The sequence below is a fragment of the Myxocyprinus asiaticus genome, chromosome 45 (genome assembly GCF_019703515.2).
Source record: "Myxocyprinus asiaticus isolate MX2 ecotype Aquarium Trade chromosome 45, UBuf_Myxa_2, whole genome shotgun sequence".
In the NCBI taxonomy this organism is placed as follows: Eukaryota; Metazoa; Chordata; class Actinopteri; order Cypriniformes; family Catostomidae; genus Myxocyprinus; species Myxocyprinus asiaticus.
The window spans coordinates 634,303-654,485 of NC_059388.1; the positions used below are offsets into that span (position 1 = coordinate 634,303).

The 20,183-nt window shown below is 41.2% G+C and overlaps 3 protein-coding genes across 10 annotated transcripts in view; 1 reads left to right on the forward strand and 2 right to left on the reverse strand.

Moving 5' to 3' along the window:
- Positions 1–986: 986 nt before the first annotated feature.
- ckap4 (cytoskeleton associated protein 4) lies at positions 987–3,990 on the forward strand. Its single transcript, XM_051688753.1, has 2 exons — positions 987–1,635; positions 2,677–3,990. Exons 1-2 carry the CDS (start codon positions 1,339–1,341, stop codon positions 3,736–3,738), a joined length of 1,359 nt encoding a protein of 452 aa, XP_051544713.1. The 5' UTR covers positions 987–1,338; the 3' UTR covers positions 3,739–3,990.
- A 1,266-nt stretch (positions 3,991–5,256) lies between these two features.
- Positions 5,257–10,888, reverse strand: ikbip (IKBKB interacting protein). 3 transcript variants are annotated; one of them, XM_051688773.1, is made up of 3 exons: positions 10,380–10,868; positions 10,190–10,307; positions 5,257–6,672 (listed from the first exon to the last, which is right to left on the reverse strand). In XM_051688773.1, the coding sequence occupies exons 1-3, from the start codon at positions 10,535–10,537 to the stop codon at positions 5,896–5,898; spliced, it is 1,053 nt and encodes a 350-aa protein (XP_051544733.1). In that variant the 5' UTR covers positions 10,538–10,868; the 3' UTR covers positions 5,257–5,895. The 3 variants fall into 3 exon arrangements, with proteins under 3 accessions (XP_051544733.1, XP_051544731.1, XP_051544732.1); XM_051688771.1 differs by lacking the exon at positions 5,257–6,672 and adding an exon at positions 6,736–9,658 and having other exon boundaries at positions 10,380–10,888; XM_051688772.1 differs by lacking the exon at positions 5,257–6,672 and adding an exon at positions 6,738–9,655 and having other exon boundaries at positions 10,380–10,880.
- Positions 10,889–11,647: 759 nt separating this feature from the next.
- arfgap3 (ADP-ribosylation factor GTPase activating protein 3) overlaps positions 11,648–20,183 on the reverse strand; it is a 28,007-nt gene continuing 19,471 nt past the window's right edge. For 4 of the 6 annotated variants that reach the window (XM_051688741.1, XM_051688739.1, XM_051688740.1 and 1 more), the window contains exons 15-16: positions 13,073–13,203; positions 11,648–12,496 (exon numbers count right to left, since the gene is read on the reverse strand). In XM_051688741.1, coding sequence (XP_051544701.1) covers positions 12,479–12,496; positions 13,073–13,203 — 149 coding nt within the window. In that variant the 3' untranslated portion in view covers positions 11,648–12,478. Of the gene's footprint in view, positions 12,497–13,072; positions 13,204–17,102; positions 17,961–20,183 lie in introns of those variants that run through there. The other 2 variants (XM_051688743.1, XM_051688742.1) reach the window with 1 other exon arrangement.

Below are 20,183 nucleotides of genomic sequence, written 5' to 3' on the forward strand. Positions count from 1 at the left end.
ACTGACATGTTTTTTATTCTTCTTTGATTGCTTGCACCCAGTGAAATTTCAAAATATGAAAGTGAAAGTGGAGATTTATAGTAAAAAAGGACTTAAATATTGATCTGTTTCTCACCCATACCTATCATATCACTTCTGAAGACATGGATTAATGCTGTCTTCACGTGCTATCGGAATTATCATAAATATGAGTTTCCCACTTGGAAGTTGCACATGAATGATCCCTCAAGTCGTAATTATGATTGGGAAAGTCTTTTGATACCCGAGTTTCTGAGGTGGGAGGAGTTGTAAACTTTCAACATGGCGGAGGAGAGTACAGTTTCTGTAGTGAATGACAGGTTTTATTTATTTTTCTAAATACAGCTAATTGTTAGCGCTTATGATTTTGGTCATATTCATTTATGTATATCAGCAACCATTTGATGCATATTGCACATTTTTACACTGTAAAAATAGCTTGTATTTGGCCAAAATGCCATTATCGTCCACAAGCTGAGTAATATTTTTTATGGTGTCAAAATAAAAGTTCCTCAAGAAATATATATGAATGAACATTTTTTTCTGACAACAAAGCACTTGAACGTGATGTACTCATAACTATAACTTCAGAAGTGGGATATAGGATAATGCCGATAGCACATGAAGGCAGCATTAAACCACTGGATTCATAAGTATTACTTTTATACTGTCTTTATGTGCTTTTTAGAGCTTCAAAGTTCTGGTCACCATTCACTTGCATTGCTTGAACCTACAGAGGTGAAATATTCTTCTAAAAACCTTCATTTGTCTGCTGCAGAAGAAAGAAAGTCATACACATCTGGGATGAGTAAATAATGAGAGAATTTTCATTTTTGGGTGAACTATCCCTTTAAAACAAACGAGTAAAAGATGAGTGGATGGGGAATCAGTGCCACGTCGGAAGAAGGGTGGAACAAACACAGGAGAAAATGCCTTTACATTCAACATGCTTTAATGCTCAAGAACAAATCAGTTTAAAACAGTAGGCTACTTCATGATGCAGCATCAGTGCTATACAGTATATCTCTTTATCAGGCAGCATTAAACTATAACAAAAGATATGATTTTATTTCTAAAGTTTCACATAGTTTAAAAGCAATAAGCAATGCAAAACACATGTTAAAAGTAAACAAACATGTTAGTCTCTATTTCGTTTCTTCAAATGTAGTAAAAACTCTTTATGTGCATAGAGTTTACAATGTGGAGAGCAAAACGCGAATCCGCCCCTTTCAGTGTATCATCCACAACGCTTCATGACGTCATGTTAACGCTGAAGGATCTTTAAAAGAACATCGGAAAGCACGGCCGCATCTGGACACGATGACTGCGAAAAACCGAAATAAGAACAATTCCCATCCGAACGACAGAAGCCCCGCACAGCAGACAGATGACGTGGCGAAGAAACCCCCAAAAGCGGAGAGTCCCAGATCCGGATCGAGCGGGCTAATAAAGTTCATATCGGCGGTATTTTATCTGGCGCTGGCGGCAGGAGCGGCGTTTGCATCCTTTTATATCCAGCAAACATTATCAGAAGTCAAACAGATGAGCGTCAGACATGAAGAATCCGCACAGAAGTGTGCAGCTGTGGCACATGAAGTGGAGCATGCGCTTCAACAGGTGATGCATTTCACTTATTCATGTTTAAACATGAACGAATGAATCTTTACTGAGAGACTTTCACACGCATCTGTGTAAAGGTGCAATCAAAATGATGAAATTAATTGAAAACAACCATGGCTGTGTAAATGAATGTGTACTCTATAATAGAGGTGGTTAATGTTTGAACATCTCCACCCAGATTACGCATAAAACTTCACAAACTAATTCAGAGGAAAATTAAGTTCCAGTTCAAATGGCAAAACCCCTAGAAACCCTCAGGAGGATGTGTTCTTCTGTGATTGGCTGAGGAGATTCTGCTTGAGTTCTTCAGGAGTTTTCCAGAAGCATCAAACGCAACAAGGATCTAGTGAAATATTTCAAAAGCAGAATATATTTATTCAAGAAGAAATTCAGCTGCGAATGAAATAAAATGCATTTGTGAGACATACAGCATGAAATGAGAAGTATAAATGCATTGGTTTATATTGTTCATACTGTCCTGTTGTTTAATAAAGCACTGTCCTGATGTCCTGATGTTGTTCAGGACACTGGAGAAGTCATAATCTGTTAAGGTCCAGAAATGTTCAGATGTGTTGAGTCAGCTGGGAAAACCTTCATACCACTCCAGAGTTCTGCTATATGATGTCTGACACATGATTAAAATCCACACAAATGGCCTTGAATGATTTGAGGAGACACTGCTGGCCAGTTTGTGTGATCACACACTTTGCATAGGGTGAGCCAGAACAACAGCATGTAAACAGTCACACTGTACGCTCTACTTGTATTCAAGAAAGAAACTCTCTCTGTACATGTATAAATAGACTTTGTTTCGTGGTTTCACCTTTTAAAAAAAGTCTTTGTTATCGTCATTAAAAAGGAATATCCCAGGATCAATGCAAGTTAAGCTCAGTCGATGGCATTTGTGGCTTAATGTTGATTACCTCTGAAAATAATTGGACTCTAAATAAGACCAACTTTTGAAGTGTTGTAGATATTCTAGATCCTTCTGAAATTTACCATTACACATCGTTGTTAAATCTCTCTCTCTGTGTCTAGATAAGGTCCGTAAAGGCATCTGTGGAGGGTTTGGAGGCAGCAGTGGTCAGTGCTAAGACTGATCTGGAAAGCACAAGCCGTGCAGTACAGAAAGGAGAAGCTGAGACCCAACGGATTGAGGAAACGTTGCAGAACCTCCAGAACAAGATCTTTCATGATCTCAGAGAAGGCATTCAGGATGTGAAGGACGCTCGGGAGAAGGACATCTCCTCGTTGGAGCGGACTCTTGAGGAGCGTCTGGCTCAGTTGAGTCGCTCCATCGCCGAGGGCGTGGCGGAGTTCGCCGGGCAGCAGAGCCAGTACAAGACTGAACTGAGTGAGCTGAAAACTCGTGTGGAGGAGCAGGAGACACCCGCATTCCTCAAGCAGGAGCTATCGTCCATCAACAGCGCTGTGACGAACCTCAACACCGCAAATGAGGTGGCCGAGGGCAACATGGCGGTGCTCAGGGAGCAGATCGCATCAGTTGGCGCCGAGCTTCAGACCAGGAACAAGGAGGTGGTGTCAGTGTCCGAGGAAATCGACACAGTGAGGTCACTCGTGCAAAGCACCGTAGGAGCCTTACGGGAGGAGGTGTCCACAGCTCGAGCCAGCATCCAGGCCGCATCAGACCAGTTTCAGACCCTCAACGACAAGCAGGACCAGTCCAACGAGGCACTTCAGAGCCTGGAGACTGAACTCAGAGCCGAACTACTCAAGGTGGAGAAAAGAGGAGATGACATGGAGGTCCGAGTGAAGTCTGTGGAGGACAGCGAGGAGCTCTTGGCATCTTCATTATCAGAGCAGATGATTAGAGTGGACGCTCTTGTGTTCAAGTATGAATCTCATGAGAGCTTGCTGACCGACTACAAGACAGCATCCGAGAAGGACAGACAGACCTTGAGAGATGATTTGAAAGGGTTTAAGAGCAGTCTGGAGGAGCTTCAGACGAGTGTATCGGCTCTAGATGAGATCCAGGTGAGACTAGAGGCTGTGGAACAGAGGCTGGAAGGACCACCGCAAGAACTTGAAAGCACCACAGAGAGTTCGTATGAACAACTAGATGGACATGAACAAGAATGAGATGAGCTATAGGAAAAGGAGTAATTCATGATGGGGAATTGCTGTGGGTGGTAGAAATGTGAAAATGAATCCATAATGAGATCTTATGAGCTTCTTATAAGAAGGATGAATTTGTGAACTGCTGTTTCTTCTATCTACAATTTGCACTGCATTGTAGTTTTTCTCTGTTCAGTTTTTCAATAATCCAAATGCAGTTTCTGAATGTATCACAATTGCAGTTGTTTTCCATTAAAAAGTTAAAAACCTTTAAAACTAATGTGTGAATATCATTACCTAATCAAATTAGAATAAAATATCTGTATAAATTATACATTTCTGTATATAATTACATTTATTAGTACAATTTCCTTTATGTAATTGGAGAGCAAGTCATTCAATATGTAACTTAAAAATGTTAAAATTAAGTAATTTTTTTTTTAGATAAATGTTTACAAGAACTGTAATAAAACAATGATTTCATTATTCTGTTCACATGCTACACAATACAGGATATTCTGATAAAGATGGGTAAAGAGATGATCACTTCCATGTTCTTCACACAAATGTACCTTTTTATTTGATTTTCCCTTAATTTGATCACAATAATGACAACCATGATATGTTAACTCTGCCACAGATATCCATCCATTCATTTTCTATAGCCACTGCCCCTATGCAGGGTCACACTAGGTGCTGGAGCCTATCCCAGCTACCTTGGGCAAAGGCAGGACTCGAACCCAGGACCTTCTTGTTGTGGTTTGACAGTGTTAGCTACTGATTCTCCATGCCGCGCCTTCATAGAAATTGTAAAGAAATTGTTTGGGATTTTAGATAAAGTCTCTCATTTGAAGTAGATCTTGTTAAATCTTAGTCGCCAGCACATCAGAAAAACAAAATGGCCACGTATTTAGTCAACACAGGCAGATCTTCTTGTCTGACTGTGGTATCAATTTAGAAGATGGATCTTAAAATCATCCTGTAGTCTCAATTCATTCTTAGTTGAGGTTAACAGATTAATCCAAAATAATTCTTTGATACATACATTTATTTTTCCAGTCATGTTGGCTGTTTTGTCTCAAGAATCGCCTTGCAAAACACTTGCCTTAAAATATAGTCCTTAATCTAAACATTCTTCTGCCTGATATTAACTTATCTGGTTAAGTAGTGTGTTTGAGATTTGTCTAGTTTTTGCTGTTCATGTAAAATGTACCATTGATACTCCACCTAAAAATGTAGTAGTTCAGATAGTTTGTCATATGAATAATACTAATATGTCTGTTTTAGATCAGTCTTTCAGTGATTGGGTTGGCAAACATCAAGAATACCAAAGGATGTCTAATTAGTTCATTATTTTGTTGACACAGTAAAGAGTTTTACTGATTGCTACATGTCTTTACCTAAGCCACATATAAATATGTCATTACCGTTTGACCTTTGAGAGGTCACATATTGACAGTAAGTCCAGAGATTGCACTCACAAAGCAATTCAAATGGTCTGTTCTAGTTCTTGAATGTAATAAAATCACACGTACAAAAAAGTATCTTAGTGCCATGGTACGTAATGCCATGTTGTTGTTTTATTTTTTTGGACATGTACCATTGAAAAAATGTGCTATTCTCTGAAGTAATAAATACCATGGTACAGTTTATGACTTTCAGTACCAACGTACAATGGTATTACCATCTGATACCATTGTACCATGGTACTGCCACACTACTTCTAAAAATATTGCTTGTATCAAGAGTTTAGTTTCAAATTTTATTTAGGACACTTAGGAATAAATTATTCACAAATGCTTACAAAAATCATATGATTTTTATGATTTAACATAATTTGACAGTGTATTCCAGGAGTGACATTTTTATCTCAATGCACAACTGATTCAAACGTTATTAGAACATGACTAAATCTGAGGTTCTCAAACTTGGGTCGCGACTCTATTTTGGTAAACAAATTTGGATCGCTGTTCGTAATCGAGGGCTTAAGCGCGAGACTTGGCAAAACACAGGGCTATCGAGACTAAGTTGGACTTCTTTTAACTATACACATCATTATGAGATACTGAAACTATGGGTGTGGTAGGGTGGGTTGCAAACATTTTGTAACATTAAGAATGGGTTGCAGACAAAAAGGTTGAGAACCCCTGGACTAAACTCTTTATTGAACAGCACATGCTTTTAAGGTGTCAGTTGGTCATACTGGTCCAATGTCTCACGTTTCGTTTCTGTAAAGTCTTCCAGATGCTGGCTCAAGTCAACATGTGCTATACGGTTAGCTAAACTTTTAATCTGTGCAATTTCTCCTTCGGTTTTCATCATATCTTCAGCCAGATGACCGATCCTCAGTGTCAGGTCTGCTAGTTTTGGTTCTATTATGGCAAAGTCTTGTCTGATAGTGAGGACTTTGGGCTTCAGGTCACCTGCAAAGGTTGTCATCTTTAACAGCTTGGCCTGACTGCTCTCGATCACCAAGATTCGTTCAGAAAGTTTTCTGTTGGCCGTGAAAAGCTCTTGAATGAATTTGCCTATCTGATCTAATCTCTGAGCATTCCTTTCTGTGGAGCTCTTCAGACTGGAAACACGGTCGATGCTACTCACCAGCAGATCGCCAATGCGTTTGACCATGAGCTTCTCAGCCTGAGTGACCTTCTCCTCTAGGGTGTTTGTCTGGCTAAGAAGCTCGTCGACCTCACTCTCCAGTCCACCCATGCGCCTCACATCTGTACGGATAGAGGCTACCTTAGACACCACATCACTGGAGATCACCGCAGTTCTGTTCTCCATGCGCTCCACAGCCTGAATGAGATCAGTCAGGTTTTCCTGGAGTTGCTGCCGTTGTCCAGTAAGGCTTGAGAAGATCTGCTTCAGTTGAGTGACCTCCACATCCAAACTCTCCAACTGGGAGATGGGTGATGTTTTCTCCATACTGGACATCAGTGTCTGAACACTCTCACACTAGAGAATTACACAGAAAAGGGAGGACACGAGATTTAGAGTAGGTACTTCAGACACAAAGAGGTCCAGAAGGGATGACTTAGGCCAGAAACATACACAAGTACGCAAATACAGATGTGAATACTTGGCCAGAACATTGCAAGTGCGCACTCCCATTGAACTTACTTTACATGCGTTACAGCAATGATGAGGTGGTAACAAATCCCAACGGGGCAATGAAGCTTCCTTCAAATGTGACATTAAACCAGATAGGTTATTATTCAGCTAGCTATAAACATCAACAGTTTAATTAAGTCACTCTGAAAGATTCTCTTTAAACTGTTTCTTCATGATAGTTGTTGTTGACCAGAAAGAGAAAACTGACCATAGAAGTTTACACTAACGTCTACTATAGTACCCCTTACGGCAATACAGAGAATGCAACGCATACTGTACTTGCGTTGCATCATGAATTGCACTCGGACACATTATGGAACACAACAACACACTAGAAGCATTCTCGTTCATGTTTTGGTCCTTTCAATCCTTCTGAGAGGTTAATGTGCACTCATCTCATAAGTACAATCATTCTTAATCAAAAATGTGCATTCAGTGACATGCAGTCTAATTTACAGCTTGACAATTTGACCAAGTTAATCAAAGGTAAAAATTATTCCATCTTTGTGTTTTATTGAAACAATATCTAGTACACAAAATACTATACCAAATCCAGGGCAAGAGTCAACATGAATCAAATCAAAGACAACATCCAAAAGAGAGAAGCCATATATGGAAAGGATAACAAGATAAGTTAAAGAAATGCTGAGAATTACAGCTGAGAAACAATACTTGACTGTATTTGAGGCGAGTATATATCCACCCAAAGGATTCAATCTGATACAGGTCAAATATATTAGACATGAGGACTGGAGGTCATGACCTCTGGCAAGTTGTGGGAGTTGCAGGTATGCATCTGACTAGATGTGAAATGACAATCTTTGGCACAAAAATGATAACAGTCAATGGAGTTTGCCTTAGCTTCCTTGTGTTTAGTGCAAATTTTAGAAACTGGATAAAGCCCATATCAAATGTAAAATGGACATTTGGTTAACAACATCTTCCCTGCAGTGCAGCCAAGGTTCATTTCAGAGGCAGAGCAAGGTATTACATTTTGATTAAAGATTATGAAGACAAACATAACGTGCAATGATGAATTGTGCACAATATAACCAGGAACATTAAATCAATAATCGGTTGAGGGGGAACAGATTAAAACACATGCTTTAAGAACCAACGACTTGTGAAAGTGTGAATCAGTTGTGGGCTTCAGAATTATCGTTGTGGTTCTTTGTATTAGATTTGTGTAATCAATATTATTTTTGTAAATTAGGTGTTGTAGTGATCTGTAACTACATCACTATTACATATTAAAGACAAATCTAAACTTTAAATTCAAGTAAAAGTGAAATAACAACTGTAATGAACAAAAATGAGTAATCATGTTACAGTAGATAGAGACACATAAATCTAGTTTGTTAATCTTCACTGAATCATGAAGTGCCCTTAGAGGACAGGGAGGCAAATTCTTTTCTGAAATAGTTTTGTATTCCCTCACAATACCTTTATTCATCACTTATTACATTTTTTGATAATGGTTTTACTACAGTAACCATATTTGAACCATGTTTGTGGTAAAACCATAGTGACCATGTTTTTTTGGCAGAATGATTATAATCTGTATTACCAATGTTTTGGTTTTCCTGTATTACTACGGTTTCAACACGGATGGTTAAAATATGGTTACTGTTGTAAAACCATGGTAAATTTCGTGGCTACTATGGTTTTTTCTACAATTACCATAGTTCAACCATGGTTTCTGCAGGAAAACCATGGTTATTTTTTGTAAGGGATGGATAAAGGTATTGTGAGGAGTGCAAAACTATTGCGAGGAAACAAACCTATTGCAATGAAGCGCAAAACTTATTGCGAGGGAAATCAAACTACTGTGAGGAAATGTAAAACTATTGCGAGGGAACACAAAACTATTTCAGAAAATAAATCCCCTCCCTATCCTCTAAGGAGCTCTGTAGAATCACAATATCTGACGGTTTCTGTAAAATCTGCTTCTAGTTTTTACAGGTTACAGTATTCATCACCATGTCCTGTGATTACAGTCACCTCTGACATCTGAAACAGTCCCTACACATCATTCTTCTCTGAGGTCCATTTTATCGTCCACATTCCCAGAGTCCAAATCTCTGTTCTCCTGTTTAGCCTCCTCTTGGGGCAGTTCTCTCATATGACTGTGAACTTCCTGCGAGGTGTTGAAGACCTGTTTGACTTCGAGAACCACTGACGAGGTCTTCAACATCTCATCCTCAGTTCTCTGCACCTGCAACGTCAGCTCCTGCAGCCTCGTCTCAGTCGCACTGAACTGCGCTCGGAGTCTGAGCATTGACCGCACTGACTCCTCTACGGCAGGGAGTTGTGTCTCCCACTGCTGTGCACGAGGGGTTACCTTCTCCAGCCTTTTCTGAAGCTCATCACCAGATTTGTAGAGGAGTTTGATCTGCTCCTGAAGTTTAGAAACCTGTCTGGAATTCCAGTCTAAATTATCCTGAACGTGTTTAGCGTCCTCCTCCTCAGTGCGGTCCAAAACACGCGTGTTCCTCTTCGTACCATCTTCCACTTCCTGCAGACGCTCGGTCAGAATGTGCAGACGTGCGTCTACATCGTTGACGTGTTCTGTTATGCGTGCGTGTACAGACCGTGACTCCGTTTTTAACGTGTTTAGGTCAGTGGTTACAGCTGCGAGTTTTCTCTGCCACACTTCAGTTATATTACGTAAGCGATTGTTTATAGTTTGATAATGGAGCACAGACGCCTCCTGCTCCTCCTGCAGCACTGTGGTGGTGTTGTGGATGAAGGTGATGACCTGTTGCAGCTTGGTTACCATGGTATCAGCGGTCAGAAGTCCATCATAATCGTCCACAGACGCTTGCAGCTGCTTCCACAACAGAGAAAATTATGATTTTGGTGCAAGTCTGTGGTATTGTGCAGTATATATATTGTATACTGCATACTATTGTTTTAAACAGTATGCAACAATAAACATTGAACACACACATTGCTGTCATGTGACTTCATTTCATGGCATGTTTAATTCAGCGAATGGCGTCCAGTTTTTAGTTACATTTTGTGTAAAAATGTCTTCACTTTTGGCTGTGCAATCAAAAGTGATTATTTCTTGACACAAATATTTGGAATGCCTAATTCGCAATGCGCTCTAAGTCCTCGTGGTGGCGTAGTGACTCGCCTCAATGCGGGTGGCGGAGGACGAATCTCAGTTGCCTCCACGTCTGAGACCGTCAATCCGTTCATTTTATCACGTGACTTGTTGAGCGCGTTACCGCGGATATGTAGCGCGTGTGGAGGCTTCACGCTATTCTCCACCGAAGAAAATCAAACATCAGAATGAAAACATGAATAAGAGATATTTCTGTAGGTCAGTAATAAAACACGCTTGAATGATACAAACCTTTTCTGACACTTGAGACATCTGTGCTTCCAGGTCCAGGATTATATTGCTCTTTTTATACAAATCATCATATTTCTCTCTCAGATCTGCTAACCTTGCGTCCTGTTGAAAAAGAAACCTGTGGAAGAAACAGCTTTGATGAACACAACACAGAGAAATGATCTAAACCTTTAATTAAGAGTAAACTCACCACATCATTAAGACAGAAACACACAGAGACATGACAAGCATTGTGCTCTTCATATCTGAAGAGTTTTTATCCACTTTCTGCCTCCAATCCTCATGTTCAGTCCTTCTGTCTTTGTTGTCTAAAGTCTTTTTTCGTTGTTTAATTTCACTGTTCTGCATGTTTGAACCGCAGCACCTCAATATGAACTAATACTCCTCAGAATGTGCAGATATTTAAGAAAGAAACGTCATTCTCTGTTATATTGTCAAAGTTTCTCGTCAGTTAAACTCGCCACGCAGCAGCACAGAAATACCAGTCTTACGTCAATGTGGGCGGGGTTAGAGGTCTGAAAGTCGTCTTTGATTGGTCAGGTGCAATGGGTCTAAAAAATAATTCTCCTGTTTTACCTTTTAATTATGTATTTGTACTTTTATGTCTCTTTAAGTTTGTCAGAGTCATAAATCAGGTGTGAATTATTATCCTGACCGCTGATGAAAGCAGTTAGTTGACGGCGATGTCACATGAAATCTGTTACATTTCACATCGCTCCTCAGAATGGACCAATCACAGTCGGTTGTTGTTTCCCGCGTAAGACATTTAGTTTAATTGTATTTCAGTATGAGTGATTAGAATGAATAGATGACGGGTTTATTCAAATATGTCTGTAATGACACAAAAAGTCCAGAAATGTGAATGTGACTCAATGAAGGATTGTATGAGCCGTCACGCGCAGTGTGCAATCAGCTGCCAAAAGTGCGAGAAATTATTACATATCAAATCATGCAACATTAAATTCTGTTATAGTTCTACCAAAAAAAAAAAAAAAGTCTTTCTGAGTAGAGGCCTCTTGTAATGCCAAATATAAATTGTATCTATTGACGTAATTCCTACATATCTACATATTTTACATTTCCTATTGCCACTAAATTTAAAGAGGTACACTTTAAACTGATAAATGACATAACAAATTTTTAAGGGAAAGGGTTTAATGTTGTATCTTGTTTGTATCACCAGTAATTCAATGTGATGATGTTTCCCTGTGGCTTATTGAAGTACCACATTCATCAGATCTGGAAGTAAAAGTGAGTTAAATTTACTCAATATTACGTCATGAAGTTAAGTAGATTTTACTTCATTTTATACCATTAAAATTTATTTTAAAAATGTTAAGTCTTTGCACAGTTTAAATAAATCTTACTAGTCATTTTTTTCTTGTCTATGTTATCATATTGCAATAACTATGAAATGTGTTTATATATTATGAAAGATTCAAAATAATACAAGGTTAGTTGCTTAACAAGTCTGTTCTTTATTGAATTAAACAAGTTAACTAAATAAATCAGCCGCCAGCTGAAGGGAAATTCTGACCCTTCATAAATGTTCATAAAAAACACAAAGTAACAAGGAGCCATCAATGACAATGCTTCTGCAAAAGTGTTGTATTTACTGCTAGATTCTTCATGTTTACAGTAACTAAAATCACTGAAAGTGATCCCAGATAAACACTGTGATGAGCCGTTCTCATAGTTAATATCATAAGCAGCTGTTGAGTAAACTTCAGCACTATCTATATCTACTATATCTCTCGCTAGATACAAATATCCCTTTTGCTTTAAACAATCAGAACTGCAATATTGTGCAGTGTTTTTGATCACTATTGCACTTAATTTATCTTATGATATTTTTGTAGGCAATAAGCTGTAGCTGAAATAGTGCACTTTGACAAACAGCAATGAGTGCAAACATTTGACTTCAAATAAAGAGATTTTTGGCCTTTTTAAGTGATGCAAGAGCAAAACTAATGCCATTTGATCCATTCTAGTCCATCTTAAATAATTACCAACAAAACTCAAACAACTACACAGAAGTAAATAAATGCAGCAGAAAATAAATTGACCTCAACGCCCAACTAACCAAAAGTGCCCCACATGCCAAAGCAATGAATTCATAAGCAATAAACTTTCAATAATCAATTGAGCACAGCAGAGTTCATATGTAAACCAGCCGCTGCAGTAAATCTTCATAAAGCTGCATATGTGCATTCAATGATTATAATGCAATTATAACTACATTCATCACTCATTCAGTTGTAGTGTCTGTGATGTGAATCCTTCAACAGCTCACGTACTGTAACGATCCTGCAGTGATATAAACAAAAACAGTGATTAATGCTCATATATTGAACATGCATGAAATCATTGATCAGAAAACAACAACAAAAGATGCTGATGTTTCAGATCTGGAAGAAAGTTATCCGAAAACAATGAGTTGGACATTTTGTGGTGCTGTATGGCAAAATACAATCCCGTTTCAATTGTTAATTTAGACAAAAATATTTAATCAGTTGAGGAAAAACAAATATTCGACATAACAGGGAATAAATGGACATAATTAGTTCAAATTAATGGTGTAATTATTTTTTTATTGGACTCATTAAATTTCCATGAAGTTATCTGAGGTTTAGGGACAAGCCACAAGAAATGAAAGAAAACGTATTGGTCAATGTCTTCACACAGAGTGAAATCTTACTTGTTTAAAATCCTCCCGTTTAAACATCAGATATGTTCTGATTGTCTGTGATTGTCACGTTCAGTGTGTACAGACACAGGCCAAAAAGCTACAATGAACTAAAATAACATAAAAAATACATACGAAAAGAAGTATATATAAGTAAGAATAAGCTTAAAGGGTGTGTGAATGTGATGAAAACAGACCTGTATAGATGTCACGACTCCGCTGGCCATGACCGACAGTTTTCCCGCCACAGATCTCACGCCGCTCTTAAACTGCATCATGTCTGGTACATTGGGCAAAACGTTACTCAGCCTGTACGAGCTGCTGGACGCTGACATAAAGACAAAATCAATACAACACCCGACATGAATATCCAGTAAAACCTGTTTATTATTCAGCTGTAGTGTCTGAATCGTCTTTCTGAGGTGGATGAACTTCTGGTTTTGAGTTACCAGTGTTTCGGATTACATGTATTCTATATTATGTAATTAGATTACAAAATCAAGTACTTGTACAAGTACTTAGCAATGTTTTGTTTGTTTTGTTAACAGTTCTTATGTTTTTTGTCTTGGATGTTGTCTGCCTTATTGTCTACGACAGACAAACACTTTTGGACATTGATTCAGCGATCTCACACCGAAAACCGGACTACACATTCCTCAATGCCGACCCGCTGTTTACAAACACGCAAGCGGAGCCCTTTGTCTGGGCAGCACGGCCGCGGAAACGCAGGAGGAAAAGGGGAAACAGAGCCGGCGTTCTCATCAGAGTAAGACGCCGCACAAATCGAACCCCGCTACCCACTATTCTACTGGCAAATGTTCAGTCTCTGGATAACAAGCTCTGCGAGCTGAAAGCGCGGATCTCTTTCCAATGAGAGATAAGGGACTGCTGCATTATCTGCCTAACAGAAACTTGGATGTCTGCGGAGATTCCAGACTCAGCCATTGAACCCGCGGGGTTCTCCATGCACCGAGCGGACAGAGCGAAAGACCTCTCAGGTAAAACTAGAGGAGGTGGTGTATGTTTTATGATCAACAAATCCTGGTGTGATCAGAGGAACGTACATTCTATCAAGTCATTCTGTTCTCCTGATCTGGAATTTCTCATGCTTCTGTGTCGACCATTCTGGCTACCGAGGGAATTCACAGCGGTCATTATCACTGCTGTGTACATTCCCCCACAAGCCGACACAGACCGGGCAATCAAGGAACTGTATGGGACAATAAGCAAGCAGGAAACCGCGCACCCTGAAGCCGCATTCATTGTGACCGGGGACTTTAATAAAGTCAGTTTAAAATCAGTCGCACCAAAATATCACCAGCACATTAGTTTCAACACACGAGGGGACCGGGTTTTGGACCATTGCTACTCTCCGTTCCGGGATGGCTACAAATCCCTCCCCCGCCCACCAGTTGGCAAATCGGACCACTCTTCCATTCTGCTTCTGCCCGCTTACAGGCAGAAATTGAAACAGGAAGCACCCACCCTCAGAACGATCCAGTGCTGGTCGGACCAATCAGACTCTATGCTACAAGACTGTTTTGATCACACGGGCTGGGAGATGTTCCGGTCCGCCTCTGATGACGACATCGAGCTTTACGCTGATAGCGTAATGTGTTTCATCAGAACGTGCGTAGAGGAAGTGATTCCGACCAGAACTGTACGAATCTATCGGAATCAGAAGCCATGGATCAATAGCGATGTTCGCGCGGCACTTAATGTGTGGACCTCCGCTTTTAATTCCGGGAACGCGGAGGAGCATAAACAAGCCAGTTATGCCCTCCGAAAAACTATCAAAACAGCAAAACACCAGTACAGGAGCAAGATTGAAGGACAGTTTAACACCACCAACTCTAGAAGCATGTGGCAGGGAATTAACATCATCACGGACTTTAAAGGGAATAAAAACTCCGCCATGAACACCGCTGCCTCTCTACCGGATGAGCTAAATACTTTTAATGCTCGTTTCGAGGGAAATAACACCGCCCTCGCGGAGAGAGCTCTCGCGGCTGAAGCTACAGAGGTTAGTTCACTCTCCGTCTCTGTAGCGGATGTAACCCAATCCTTCCGACGGGTGAATATCCGCAAAGCCGCGGGCCCAGACGGCATTCCGGGCTGCGTCATCAGAGCGTGCGCGAACCAGCTGGCTGGTGTTTTTACGGACATTTTCAACCTTTCCCTCTCTTTGTCTGTAGTGCCCACATGCTTTAAAACATCCACCATTGTGCCTGTTCCAAAACAATCAAAAATAACTTGTTTAAATGACTGGCGTCCTGTTGCTCTGACCTCCATCATCAGCAAATGTTTTGAGAGACTAATCAGAGATTACATCTGCTCTGTATTGCCACTCAATCTTGACCCGCTGCAGTTTGCTTACCGCAACAACCGCTCCACTGATGATGCCATTGCATCTACAATACACACTGCTCTCTCCCACCTGGAAAAAAAGAACACTTATGTGAGAATGCTGTTTGTAGACTACAGCTCATCATTTAACACCATAGTGCCCTCCAAGCTTGATGTGAAACTCCGGGCTCTGGGCTTAAACAGCTCGCTGTGCAGCTGGATCCTGGACTTCCTGTCAAGCAGACGCCAGGTGGTTAGAATAGGCAGCAACATCTCCACATCACTGACCCTCAACACTGGAGCCCCGCAGGGCTGTGTTCTCAGCCCACTACTGTATTCCTTGTACACACATGACTGTGTGGCAACACATAGCTCCAATGCCATCATTAAGTTTGCTGATGACATGACGGTGGTAGGTCTGATCACTGACAATGATGAAACAGCCTACAGAGAGGAGGTGCACACTCTGACACACTGGTGTCAGGAGCACAACCTCTCCCTCAACGTCAGTAAGACAATGGAGCTTGTGGTGGACTTCAGAAGAAAGGACAGAGAACACAGTCCCATCACCATCAATGGAGCACCAGTGGAGAGAGTCAGCAGCTTCAAGTTCCTGGGTGTCCACATCACTGAGGAACTCACATGGTCCATCCACACTGAAGTCGTTGTGAAGAAGGCTCATCAGCGCCTCTTCTTCCTGAGACAGCTGAGGAAGTTTGGAATGAACCGCCACATCCTCACACGGTTCTACACCTGCACTGTGGAGAGCATCCTGACTGGCTGTATCTCCGCCTGGTACGGCAATAGCACCGCCCACAACCGCAAAGCACTGCAAAGGGTGGTGCGAACTGCCAAACACATCATCGGAGGTGAGCTTCCCTCCCTCCAGGAAATATATACAAGGCGGTGTGTGAAAAAAGCTCGGAGGATCATCAGAGACTCCAGCCACCCGAGCCATGGGCTGTTCTCACTGCTACCATCAGGTAGGCGGTATCGCAGCATCAGGACCCGCACCAGCCGACTCCATGACAGCTTCTTCCCCCAAGCAATCAGACTTCTGAACTCTTGATCTCCCACGATCAAAATACATCAGCCCTGCACTTTATTACTCTTTTATCTCACACCGGACTGTCATAAATTATATTACTGTTATTATATTATGTTCTCTCTTAACAACTGACTATCAACCGACAGCCTGAATGTCAATACAGTACAATACTGTACATTCTATATATATATATTTATTTTTTATTTTTATTTTTAATCTTTATTGAATAATGTGTATCTATATAGTAAAAAAATAAAAAAAACAGCGTATTGTATACTGTACAGTGTATGGTATTATTTGTATATTGTTGAGTGTAATTATGTGTATAACAGATGTTTAAATTGCGTTGTGTTAATTTGATGTTATTGTAAATTGGTATATGTCTCATCACTGTCACGACTGCTATGTTGATCGGAACTGCACCCAAGAATTTCACACACCATTGCACTTGTGTATATGGCTGTGTGACAATAAAGTGATTTGATTTGATTTGATTTGTAATTAGATTACCTCACATTTTAAATGGATTACATGATTACATTTTTTGATTAAAAAAAATAGTCCTATTCCTAATTTCAGAAAATGAACAATAGTGTTTGTTTTTCATGAGCCTTTGGTTTCACACAGCGACTGACAAATGAGTTTCTTTTTGATTTAATCAATGAATAAAATTAATATTTACATTTTCATCACAATATGTAGGGAGTAATCCAGAAGTAATCAGATTTAATGACCTAAAAGTTTATTTAGTATAATTACTAATTACACTTTGTAATTAGTACCAGATTACATTTCAGAAGTTTAATCACTTTACATAGCATCCCGTGTGCATATTGTACAAAAGTTACAAGGTTTACTGGATTTTGAATATGCAGTGGCAAGAAAAACTATTTGAACCCTTTGGTTTTTTTGCATTATTTGGTCATAAAATGTGATCTCATCTTCATCAAAGTCACAATTATAGACAAACAAAATGTGCTTAAGATAATCTCATTAAACATTCACAGTGATGTGGAAAAAGCAAGTGAACCCTTGGATTTATTAACTGGTTGATCCTGCTTTGGCAGCAATAATCTCAACCAAGCGTTTTCGGTAGCTGCAGATTAGACCTGCACAACGTTCAGAAGGAATTTTGGACCATTCTTCCTTACAGAACTGCTTCAGCTCAGCCATATTCTTAGGATGTCTGGTTATAATGGCTCTCTTGAGGTCATTCCACAGCATCTCTATTGGGTAAAGGTGTGCGCTCTGACTGGGACACTCCAAAAGGTGGTGTAACAAATTCCTTAGTTCCAGGGAAGGAGGAAGTGGGAGACGGCGTATTGCGTTCCAATGAAACAGTTCTTTATTTTTACTTTAATTGGCCACAGCCATCTGGCCCCTGGCCTGTGGACCACCTCGAATTTAAAGGGCTGAAGTGCCAGATGCCAACGAGTGATCCGTGCGTTGGTATCCTTCATGCGGTGAAGCCATTGGAGCAAGGCGTGATCCGAACAGAGGGTGAAGGCCCTCCCAAGCAGGTAGTATCGGAGGGTGAGGACTGGCCATTTGATAGCCAGGCACACTTTTTCTATCGTGCTGTACTTCGTCTCTCGCACCGAGAGCTTCCGACTAATGTACAGCACAGGGCACTGCTCTGCCTCCACTACCTGGGATAGTACAGTCCTCAACCCCCTGTCCAATGCATCCATCTGTAACAAAAAAGGGAGAGAGAGAAGTCAGGGGAATGCAAGAGTGGCCCACCACAGAGTGCAGCTTTCACTTGTGTAAACGCCTGTTGGCACGGCTCCGTCCACTGGACCAGGTCTGGTGTTCCCTTTTTAGTGAGATCAGTCAGCGGGCTGGTGACATCTGAATATTTAGGTACAAACCTACGATAATAGCCAGCCAGCCCCAGGAACTGTCTAACCTCCTTTTTGGTCTTGGGTCTCGGACAAGCCACAATAGCTGCTGTTTTATCAATTTGGGAACTCACTTGTCCATGACCCAAGTGAAAACCCAGATACCGTACTTCCACCCATCCAATTGCACACTTCCTCGGATTCGCTGTGAGTCCCGCCCGTCTCAGCGATCTCAGGACAGCCCTCAGATGCTGGATATGCAGCGTGCGGGTGGAGAATTTGTTCATGAGTCATTGAAATGTAGCCGGGGACCCAAACAAACTTAACAGAAGGGTAACGAATTGGTGTAAGCCAAATGGAGTGGAAAAAGCCGTTTTTTCTCAGGACATGGGAGTCAAGGGGATCTGCCAATAACCCTTCGTTAAATCCAGTGTCAAATAAAAAATGAGCCACACCTAACCGATCGAGCATTTCGTCAATGCCCAAAACCGGACCTTCCAGTCAGATTTTGGTACCAAAACCACCGGACTGGCCCAGTCACTGTGGGACTCCTCGATCACACCCATATCGAGCATGGGCGTGAGTTCTTCCCGGACCACTTTTTTTTTGTGTTCCAGTAACAGATGGGGTGGGAATGTACCACCACTCCTGGAGTCGTGTCATTGTGGTGTTCTATGAGGTTCATACGACTGGGTAGAGATGAAAACATGTCGGAAAACTCCTTTTGCAACCTGGCAACCTCACTGGCTTGGGACGGTGAGAGGTGGTCTCCACAGGGAACAGGGGTGGTTTGATGGGGTTTTTGATTCCACATCCGGACCTAACTCTGCCCTCTCTGGGATGACCATTGCCAAAGCCATGGGTACCACCTCTCTCCATGGCTTTAGGAGATTCAGATGATAAATTTGCCGTGCTATGCCTCTATCTGCTCGTTTTACCTCATAGTCGACTTCCCTAACTCGCAGTGTGACCTCAAAAGGCCCTTGCTACTTGGCTAACAATTTAGAGCTCAATGTGGGTAATAACATCTCCTTGTGAGAATTCCTGTAGCTGAGTGCCCCGTTATACAGCCGGGACTGTCATTCCTGGGCCTGGAGCAAATTCTCCTGTGTTAGTTGCCCCATTGTGTGGAGTTTTGCTCTCAGGTCCAGAACATATTGAATTTTGTTCTTACTCTCTGAAGGTCCCGCCTCCCAATTTTCCCTCAGAACATCTAGGATGCCCCGAGGCTTGTGGCCATAAAGTAATTAAAAGGGGGAAACCCCGTGGAGGCTTGTGGGACCTCTTGTACTGCAAATAACAGGGGTTCTAGCCAATAATCCCAATTTCACGTGTCTTCGTGTATGAACTTTCGAACTATATTTTTAAGGGTCCAATTAAATCCCTGACCAGGCTATCCATCTGAGGATGGTAAACACTGGTGCGGAATGATTTAATCCCCAGTAGTTCATAAAGTTCAGAGTGTACGTGACATAAACGAGGTGCCCTGATCAGTTAGGATCTCTTTCGGGATCCCAACTCGGGAGATAATTTTAAAGAGTGCCTCCGCAACACTGCATGCTGAAATGTTGTGCAGGGGCACTGCTTCAGGGTTTTGTGTTGCGTAATCCAACAAGACTAATACAAAGCAATGCCCCCGTGCCATCCATTCTAATGGCCCGATGAGGTTCGTGCCAATTCTTTCAAAGGGGACCTCGATCAACGGAAGAGGGCGAAATGGCGCTTTTGGAGTGGCAGGTGGATTCACCAACTGCACACCACCTGTGTACATCCCCTGAAATGCCCGGCAAATAGAAATGGGCCAAGAGATGGTTCAGTGTCTTATCTTGCCCTAAATGTCCCGCTATCGGATTATAATGAGCCGCCTGGAAAACCATTTCCCAGCGGCTTTTCGGAACTAACATATTCTTTTGTTTGGGCATCCTGCGTCACCCGATACAACCGGTCTTTAATAATTGAAAATTAGGGGTAGGAAAGCGCAAAGCGCAAAGCTGGGCTGAAGCTGTTGACCATCAATTACTCTCACTTGGTCAAAGGCATGCCTGAAAGACTCGTCACTTATCTGTGAGGGAC